Source organism: Apium graveolens, unplaced genomic scaffold (assembly GCF_009905375.1).
Source record: "Apium graveolens cultivar Ventura unplaced genomic scaffold, ASM990537v1 ctg8786, whole genome shotgun sequence".
NCBI classification, from domain to species: Eukaryota; Viridiplantae; Streptophyta; class Magnoliopsida; order Apiales; family Apiaceae; genus Apium; species Apium graveolens.
The window spans coordinates 52,750-63,617 of NW_027421470.1; the positions used below are offsets into that span (position 1 = coordinate 52,750).

The 10,868-nt window shown below is 30.4% G+C and overlaps 1 protein-coding gene across 1 annotated transcript; it reads right to left on the minus strand.

Moving 5' to 3' along the window:
• Positions 1-9,066: 9,066 nt before the first annotated feature.
• LOC141705338 (uncharacterized) lies at positions 9,067-10,480 on the minus strand. Its single transcript, XM_074508339.1, has 3 exons — positions 10,026-10,480; positions 9,392-9,922; positions 9,067-9,304 (listed from the first exon to the last, which is right to left on the minus strand). The coding sequence occupies exons 1-3, from the start codon at positions 10,478-10,480 to the stop codon at positions 9,067-9,069; spliced, it is 1,224 nt and encodes a 407-aa protein (XP_074364440.1).
• Positions 10,481-10,868: the final 388 nt, after the last annotated feature.

Genomic DNA, 10,868 nt, shown 5'->3' on the forward strand with positions numbered 1-10,868 from the left:
ATGGTATTCTTATTACAATTTCTTAAAAAAGAGGTATTTTTGCCAATCACCCGTATTTTTGTCCCATCACCCGTGAGAGGATCAAAACCAAATTCCAGGACTTGAACACAGTGACTAGTATGGTTTGGTCGAAAAGTAAATTCTTTGGATTGATGTATCGCGGGGTTCCATAAAGAAATATTCGAGCCACTACGAAGACAAACTAAGCCTCCAATAGAACCAACCAACTCGATAAATTCATAAGGGAGTGCTAACGTTTCTTTGTAGCGAGAAAGAATGACGATTTCGTTGTTCTTACTAGCTATGACACGGTCATGATCATCAGGGTTTCGAGTGGTGTTACGAGTGAGGTGTTGTTTTACGAATTTAGAATCGGAAAATAGAGATAACCATGATTTAGACACACATTTGAAACGTGCCACAGATTTAATCGGGAGTTAAGTGAGTATTTCCCGGCGGACTAAATCTTCCGGCAACTCCGCCGCGGTAGTCTTCTTTCTTTTTAATATCTTCTTGTCCATTACCGTCGGTCACAGTAGTAATGTATTTAAAGAGTGTGTTTGCTTTATCCCTGAGTAAAACTAGTAATTTTGCCCATGCGCCGCACCCGGAATCTTTTGCAATATACGAAAATATGTTAATAATGTTTTTTCGTAAGTTTAAAAATATTTAAAAAAAATAAAAATGTATGTTCTTGTAAAAAATATAGAGAAATTAATGCAACATTTGTTTGTTAAAACTTATATGCCAAAAATATTTCATTTCGTATTCGTAGTATATATAATCATACAATATTTGTAATGTAGTAGAATACACTATGCCATTGAAGTTTCTTTTAACTCCTTGTTTTTTTAAAGAGTCATTTTTCCAAAAAAAATATAGCTGTTAGTATATCTTATGTTTAGGAGGCTTATTAAACCCATAAGTATTTATCAATCAGTATTTGTCGATCCAGCTTATCAATATATATCTAATTCTTGAAGTAACCTATTCCTCCAAATTACCAACCATACCCTTAGTTAACATAGTTAATTTTCATTATAGTAACGGTCATTAATGTCATTTTCACATTTATTTTTCCACTTCATCACTCCACTTATTCTCTCTTCTCCGATTATTATATTACCCTCAACTCATTCTCCCTCTTCTTCATTTCCTATATCCACTTTATCACTTCTTAATTATTTACATCCATTTATTCTCATTATCATCCATTTTTTATTTATCCACATATCAACCATTAATGATATTTTTAATCATTTTTCGGTAACTTTTTATTATCCATTAAATGAATTTAACTATTGCTCAATAGATTAATGGTATGCCGAAACGTCGAGTATAACATGCTCATTACTTCCAAGAGCTCTTATCAATGGATGTAACTTTTAAAAATTTCTTATAAATAAATTTATTTATTTATTTATTCGAGACTAACGTTCTTATTGAAAACTCTAAGAGGCAAATATCCTAAACATGTATATATATAAAAATAAGATATGTGTGTATATGTATTGCACAATTACTTAAATATTATTCAAATATGATATGTATAAGTGTATAATATTAGAATATGAATATTTATTAAATTTTATCTAAATATTTTAATTAATAAATTGGTTATATTATGTAAAAATTAATCATTAAAAATTAATTTTAACAAATACAATCAAATATAATCACAGAGTATGTGTAATACGGACATAGTGCTTGTAAGTTAAATTTATAACTTATAAGCTGATAAGCTGAATGTGATCAGTGACGTACTTTTTCTTAACTTATTTTAATTTTTCGCTTTTTATTAACTTTAGTTTTAAAATATATGTTTGTAAGTATTATTTAAATTCAAAATTCATGAATTAAGATAATTATATTTAAAAATTATTTATTTTAGTTTATTTAGATAAAAAAATTCTGACTTTTAAATAATATTATCCAAACACTTATCTATACTATACTGTTATAAGCCAAACATGGTTTCATTTGTTCGGTTGGTTAACATAATCCTTAAAAATTTGTTAACACCTTCCAAAACAAAATTTAAATAAATATGATTTGCTTAAAAAATTAAATCATGTATATAATATAACTATAAATACTATGAATTACTCCCTCAGTCCCTTCCAATTGTTTACATTTCTGAGTAAGTGTCCGGCACGCATTTTAAGGTGCATAAAAAGTATAGTTATGTAACTTATTTTTACAATTTTCTTTTTCTGAATAAAAGTTGAATGTTTTAATTTTTATTCAGAAAAATAAAATTGTAAAAAAAAATTACAGAACTATACTTTATATGCACCTTAAAATGCGTGTCAGACACTCTCTAAAAAATATAAACAATTGAAAGGGACGGAGGGAGTATTATCTAACATAATTTCTAATCACACACAACTTCTTTATTACCGGGGAATAAAACACTTCTAAAATTAATTTTTAATAATTCAAATAATAATATAACAAAATAATTAATAAATCAAGAAAAAATTTAAAAAAATAATACCAAATCATCCACAGAAAACATTGTTATTCAAGACTCCCACTTTTCTATAGGCTTTCCACCCGTGCAACGAAACGTACTTTAGATTGCAGTAGGACTTTTTAACATTTTATCTATCTAAATTTTTAATCTTTCAATAATATAATACATACAAAATATTACGTAAATATTTTAAATTAATTAATCTCAATAATATATAATTATTATCTTTTATAATTTATTTTTATACTATAATAAAATTATAAAATTATAAATATTATAATCAGCCCATGAATCATAAATTATCTACTTATCACTTATAAATCACTTATTCATTTTAAGTGATAAATTACTAATTTTAAAATTTCCCAAACACACACTTATTCTAGCATCAGCTATTCTAGGATCAGTTATTTATGCTAACAATATCAATTTCCGCGTTGTTCGTTAAATATAATGATGAAAGACTTGGCTTTGTAATAGATATCAACCACTTGTGTCTTCGTAAAAACAGTTTTTCATGAGCTAAACTTTTTGATTAAAATACCTTGGAAATAAGTCTAATGGGACTTGCTGATCCAAGTCCTCTCACCTTCAGCTTAGACTTATATATTGCCGCAGTGTTTCACATGAGTAACAGATTAAAACTAATTGCATAGTTTCTTTTCGTTAACAAACTTTAAATGTTTTCTTTGTTGCAAGTTGTAACTTGCTCTAAATTCCTAGCCAAGGCATAGTCATGATGGGCAAGAAGCTTCCACAACTCACCATGAATCCCCAACTAATACGAGAAAGATCATATCCAACCTTGTTTGTTGTTAGTCCACCTTAAACACTTGGGTTTGAAGTTGTTTCCTGAACATCTGACTCCATGATAGTTTCAACTTCCATGACAGGTTTCGATTCATTTGTATCCATGACCTCACCGTCAAACACTTTATCAAATCATCCTTAAACCCCATAATTGGCAATCTCCACTTCATGAGTTCATCATTTAGTTCAGTGACTTTTCATTGATTAACTGGTTTATTTTACTGAACATTATATAACGATATTTTAAGTTCCCAAACTTCTACTTTCGCAGCATGATCAAGTCGTTTGCAAAATATGATTAGCACTAAGAAAATACCATATTCCGAATACTAACAGTTAAATAAATCCACTGAACCACACTAATTTGTACTCCAAAGTAATAGTGTAGCAAAGATAAAGATATTAAAAATAACTTATGAATAGATTAGATCCATCTACATGACATTATCCGTAAAACCTTGAAACTCATGATTTTCCAGCACAAGCTGGGACAACTATACTCTCTCAAATCTTGATTACCCGTGACTGGTAATTATTTAGCTGCTTTCTGTACAATTTGAGAAGCTTGTTCCTCTACTAAGATGAAAAGCAAAATCATGAAATGAAAATGAGGAATCAAAGCAAAATGAAACTACCAAGCAAAATGAAAATAGATGAAACTATTTTAGAAATGCAAAAAGATATGCAGCAAATTGAACAAATTTCACTAAGATTTCTTTGCCCACCTATTACAAAGAGAATTCAAAGTCAAACAACTTATTAGCTTAAACTCAGGTGGTACCAAGACAAACATCATTTCTTATAGCCAACTGAACTTATAAGCTGAGATATCTACTTAAAATTAAAAAGATAAAACTGCTACATAGTAAGGGAACTTGTTGATCCATTAAAAAGATATCTACAAACTACACACATAGCAAGCTTGATTACACATGCTCATTTCGAGATAATTACTCTATAGTGATGATGGATGGCCACAGTACAGAGCCAAGTACATGACAACTGATGAAATTGGTCATTAGGAGAATGCAGCTTGCTGCTACACATAGTAATGGAAGGTACATGGAGCTGCAGTAAAAAAAAAAGCTCACATGCAAACAGTGAGTTTTAAAAACAAAAATTACTGAAAAAAATTGACACTTTTGAAGTCATGGAAAAGAAACACACTTGAAGTATATCTTTTGACAATTCTTGCTACTTAAAAGGTAAGTTACCAGTCAAATGAAATTGTCTAAATTATTAAGAATGAATCTTAATAAGTAAGACACGAACCAAATGCTCGTGGGGTTGTAGGCTTGTAGTTAATTGAACTTTAATCAGAGAATGTAGATCACGCTCTGATTAATACCAAGTTCTACCAAATTACCTGATTCCTAACAGAAAGAAATTATAAATTTGTTGCAGGATTAGGGACACTCTGATTAATACCAAGCTCTACCAAATTACCTGATTCCTAACTAAAAATAATTATAACTAAATTACATGATTTTAAAAGTCTCTTATTGAGATTTTTGAAGTTGCAAAAATAAAAACACACTTGGAATATATCATTTGATAATTCTTACTACCTAAAAAATAAGTTATCAGTCAAATGAGATTGTGTAAATTATAAAGAATGAATTTAATAATTAAGACATGAAACAAATGCTCGTGGGTTGTAGCTAATTGAACTTTAATCAGAGAATGTAGATCACGCTCTGATTAGTACCAAACTCTACCAATTTACCTTATTCTTAACTAAAAGAATTATAAACTTGTTGCAGAATTAGGGACTCTGATTAATACCAAACTCTACGAAATTACTAATTAAATTAATTATAACTAAATTACATGATTTCTAACATAGTAGATGAACGTGTACTCCTTTACCTTTTGAATTATTAGTTTCGGTTTTAATTTGTTTAGCATCTAAAAAAAACCCTTTTAGTTGTTACCTCCGGCATACGTTGACGTTGAGGAAGTAATAAAGAGTTTCCATTTTTCAAAAGAAAAAATAATGTTAGTATAAGCTAGACGAACTCTTATTATCGCAAAAGGTATATACATCTTTCATAAAAAGCAATTAGGAACACTTAATTTCTTGTCAAGTAGTTGTATATCTTAAAACATAAAAAAAACTAATATTAATGACATAGATAAAAAATAAAATAAAAAGTTTAATCTAGACGGAAAATCTGAGTAATTTAACGGTTCGACATATCTCATAAGCACACTACATTTTCAGCTGGTCTATAAGTTATACCTGTGACTGTCATGTGTAATGACCTAATAATGTTCCATCAATTTGATGTTATAAGAACTGCAATAAAGCATTTACACCCTCTAGATCATTCTCATTTTGCAGTAAAGCCTTGTAATACTGCTTTTGCAGTTGGGATATCCTAACCTTGAGTATAGTTTCCTTTTTGGGGGTAAACCTTTCTCCACGCAGATTTTAACCTTCGCAAAAAGAAAGGTTCGAGGACCTGTATAGAAAAAACAAAGAAAATCATGTAATTGATGAAAACATGAATCAAAGACTGGTAAGAAATAAGCAGGGAATCAAATTTACCTTGTGAAGTTCTTGGACAACCTCCTCCTGGTTATTTTCACCGGATATTGCAAACCATTCATCAAAAGTTGCCGCAAACCATTCACCAAAAGTTGCCGCAAACCATTCACCAGATATAGATATTGTTAACGATTTGTTCTCCGAGTACTTTTTGAGTGCTGAATACTGACATTTCTGGAACAAAACCGAGTCTAACCCGAGTTCTGACTTTTACAACCTTGTAAATACGTATTACTTGGAATACCAAGCTATAATTAAGAAATGTCAAAAAAATAGTTTGACTTTTTAAAATAATAAACTCGGTATTATCTTGAAATTTTATAATTTTATTAGAAAAAGCTTCTATGATTCAAATTTATTTTTATTAAATATTATGTATTTTATATGAAAAATGATTTTGTAGAAAATATGTTGTTCCGATTTTGGTTATCAAAAGAATTATGTATTATTCATTATATTTCTAAAAAGAAAAAAGAAAAAAGATTTATGTTTTCAAGCTGCTCATGGTTACCTTTCAGTTATATGATTTATTCAACAAAAGTTTTTTAATTTTGTTATCTAAATTAACTTTAGAACATTTCCAATGCACTCAAAACATTTGGTTAAATTGTACGTGACAATATATTTAGCTAATCAATATGAATAATCACTGTTTTCAATCACAAACCCTCGGTAAAAAAAATTAGATAACTTAACTTGGTTGGCTATATTCGTAAAATCATTACAATTCTCTATAATAATCCAAATTTATCATTTTTAATTAATATTCCAGATTTATTGTATTGCCATCTCACAACTTACCTTCTATTAATAGTAATCAAATTTTTTTTACATAGCCAACAATTATACATAATACCACTGAAGTCAAAATATTTAACTTTAACTTTTTTTTAAAAAAAAATTCTTTTTCTTAATAAAAATAGAATATTTAAATTTTTATTCAGAAAAATAAATTTTTTTAAAAAAGTTAAAGAACTATATTTGCTATTCATCTTAAAATGTCTACCAGACACTCTCCCAGAAACGATAACAATTGGGAGGGACGGAGGGAGTATGTCCTATTATAATTTGGAACCTGTCAAATAATATATTATTTAAAAATGATATGATTCAAAGTTAATTATATTTAAATTCGAATTAAAAGAATGATATAATTGTGTGTAATTTATAATAAAATGTTAAGAAATTCTTATTTATAACTTGTTTATAAGCTATAAATGTTAAGATTTTTTTTATTTATAAGCAAAATTCACACTTGAAATAAACTTATATTCATGATAACATAACTATTTGATTATAATCTTTCAAAAAAATACTTTATATTAAATTATATATTATATTTAATAATTTTTTTTAAGTCTCACAAATTAAAAAAATGTATAAGTTATGATTTTAAATGTCCAAACCGAATTTAATCCGAATAAAATTTTGTCCGATCTTAATCCGAATTAAACCGAAAACGAACTACTCATAATCAACAAATAGATCCAATCCAAAACCGAACCGGGTATTCAAAATTGGGGTTTGGTTGATAACGAGAGGTAGACACATAGCAAAGTTTTGCCTTGTATTATTTCGAACAAACTTTACGTTTTGTGTCCAAATTCTTAAATCCAAATCTTAAATTTTGTAAGAGTTTCGTAATACTAATTACCAACCCAAAATTAATATATGCATTTTGACTTGTTTAGTATACATGAATAAAAACGAAAAAAATGTAAATACAAAATATTAAAAAATACGCTAGCTAATTAAATAGTCTCATCATCATAAACAAAGTTTCAACACACAAAATACATAAAATTAGTTTTCATTGACAACACTGAGGCACCGCCACTACCGGTTCTACATCGGTCACCTCTCAGAAATACATGTAAAGATATAGTCTCTATTTGAGAAATCTTAAAATAAGTTACTTAAAATGAAGAAGTAATTTAAAAGTGATAAGTAAATGAACACTTATAAGTTATATAAGTGTTTGGATAATTTTACTTATAAGTCAGATTTTTTTAAATTTAAATGAACTAAAATAATTAATTTTTAAATATAATTATCTCAATTTATAAATTTTAAATTAAATTAATATTTAAAATTAAAGTTAATAAAAAAGGAAAAATATTCAAAATAAGTTGAAAAAAGTACATCGTTACCAATATTTCACTTATTAGCTTATAAATTATAAATTGGGTTATATATCAAATTAGTCACTGAAGTGGGCCCCATATATAAAGTGGGCCCCATATATCAAATATTTCATCAATATGAATGGGGTCTCAATTGCACCACTATAGTAATGGATAATGACACGGACGTTAGCTTAACCAGTTGACCAAACGGAAAAGTCTACATGGCATGTAGTTGTTGGACAGAGTGGCGCACCAATGGCTCTTTTTGCTGAGTTGGCTATTGTATATGTATAACTTTCATTCAGTAAGTTTATATAAGTGCAGTTAGGGTTCTTGGACAAAAACAACACTCACATCCATTTGTAACAAGTATTACATCAATTCCTTCTACACTTAGCCTATCAACATGTTCAAAAATGAAAGCCCCATGGGCAGCTCTTCATCCGCTTCGATCAAGACTGCTGAATATAAGTACTGTATGTGTGGCAAACGAGCTAGGGTTAATACTTCTTGGACTCTTAAAAACCCAGGAAGAAGGTTCTTTACATGTGCTACACCTAAGGTATTTAAGTCTGTAACTTTTTTTAGTTTTTCTGAAAATTATTGTGTGCTAATTTGTTTGATAAATCTGGTAGGATGTACTTGGATGCCATTTTTTCGAATGGGTTGATGAAGATTTTACTGGGAGAGCATTGGATGTTATCACTCATTTGAATCATAGGCGTATTTTTCTAGAGGAAAAACTAAAGCTTGTTGAAGAAAATCTCGAAGAAAATGGTCAAAGGAGGAGAATTTTGAAAGAAGAAGTGGAGGAGTTGATATGTGGACGAATTGCAATGGAAGCAGAAAACAAAGTCTTGAAGAGGCAGTTGCAGATGTGTGTATATAATTTTTATTGTGTTGGTTGCAGTGGTGTTAATCTTCAAGTAGTTGGTTGTAATTGTGTTGATGTAGAAGATGCTAGGTAGTTGGTTGTAGTGAATGAAGTATGATGAATTATGAGGTGTTGGTAGCTGGATGTAATCAGAATATTTTATTATTCTAAAACAGTTTTCTAGCAAAATATTTTATTAGCACAATACACTAACACAGTAAATATAATTTTACCTTTCATTTATGATCCATGCATTGAAACATTCACTCATATTGTTCTCCACATTATCAGCTTTTGAATGAGTAGAGAAGAAAGCCTTACTCCACAGTTTTGGATCCAACTTGGAGAGTTGATCATGAGCTGCCTTTGAAGTTTTTTGAAGGTCTTTCATAGATCTTTGGTGTGCAACAGGGTGTGTTGCACAACAAGCATTCCAAAAAGCTCTTTTTACTGCAAGTGATGGGAACCTACATACAATGTCATGTTTACTATCAGTGAAGACATATGCATGAATAAAACATATAAGTGCATTCAAATTAATTTAAATATTGTACCTTTTCCTCAAATTGCTGTAAATGTGTCTTGTACAGAACCTGTGTTCCACCCTTTGAAGCACTTCCTTTAGGGCATTGTCAAGGCCCTTCTGCTGGTCACTGATGACTGTATAGCCATCTCCATCTCCAAGATTTAGATCAGCACTCAAGAGCTCAGTAAACCACTTCCAACTGTCAGTATTTTCAATCTCCACCACAACATATGCAATTGGGAACATTTGATTGTTGCCATCCCTTCCAACTGCAGATAATAGTTGGCCCCCACAAACAGTTTTCAAGAAGCACCCATCAAACCCTATCACAGGTCTACATCCAGCCTTCCACCCCTTCTTCAAAGCATCATAGCATATGTAAATCCACTTGAACTTATTTGCATCAGTTTCATTCAGTCTTGTTGTCCTTATCTGAACTGTATTGTTGGAGTTGGTCTTCAATATCTCATGTGCAAAATCTCTAAGTCTAGAGTAATGCTCTCTCAGTGCTTCTTGAACCCCTTCCAGTGCAGCTTTTCTGACTCTAAGAATTTTAATCCTGGTCACCTCAATTTCCAACTTTTTTTATTGTCTCAGCCATCTCTTTGACTTTCCATTGTGGATTCTTCCTGATCCTCTCTCCGAACACCTCAGTAAGGTACTTCACAGTAGCAAGCTTGTTTGTATAGGGTTTAGTACAGTTGTGCTCAGGAAAGAGGGTTTTAATTGTGCAGTTATCACTATCCTTGTCCTTACTACACCACATATAGAACCTACAATCAGCTTCACAACAAACTTGGCACCTTAGCGCATCATTAGTCACAAGCTGAATCCCTCTTATATCCTTAATGCCATACTCTCTAACAACATCCCTAAACTCTTGCATACTAGCAAATTTCATTCCCACATGCCAATTCACAACATTGTCATTCTCACCTATTCTGACCCCAGGTCTATTTCTTCTCCTTTTCTTAGGATTTGGTGGACCTATGTAACCTATTTTAGAGTTCTCATCTTCACTTGAAGAGTAATCTGATCTAAGTTCTTGAGAACCAAAATCTGACTCATCACTGCCAATTGGACATCTGGGGAAAGACTGTAAACCAGCCTTCGGCATATTATTCACTCCAATACTCATCTCATGTTGAACCTTTTTTTAATATCTTCAACACTCTGCAAACTCCTCATCACTATCCACAAATATGTCATCATCACTACCATTCTCTGAACCTTCACTCTCAGTTTCCTTATCATAGTCTGGATCATTACAATCCTCATCCTCCTCCTCCCAACCCTTATCCCCACCTAGTTCCACATCTTCAGTTTCATTCGGGTTTCCCTCAAACGATGATTTAATCACTTCATCCATGGAGTAGTGGTCTATATATAAATCAATCCTACCAAAGGGTTTGTGAATATCTACCATCTCTCTAACACTATTATCATCATACAATAATTTCACACCATCAGTATTACACATTCCAGTCTGAAAATACACCAAATCA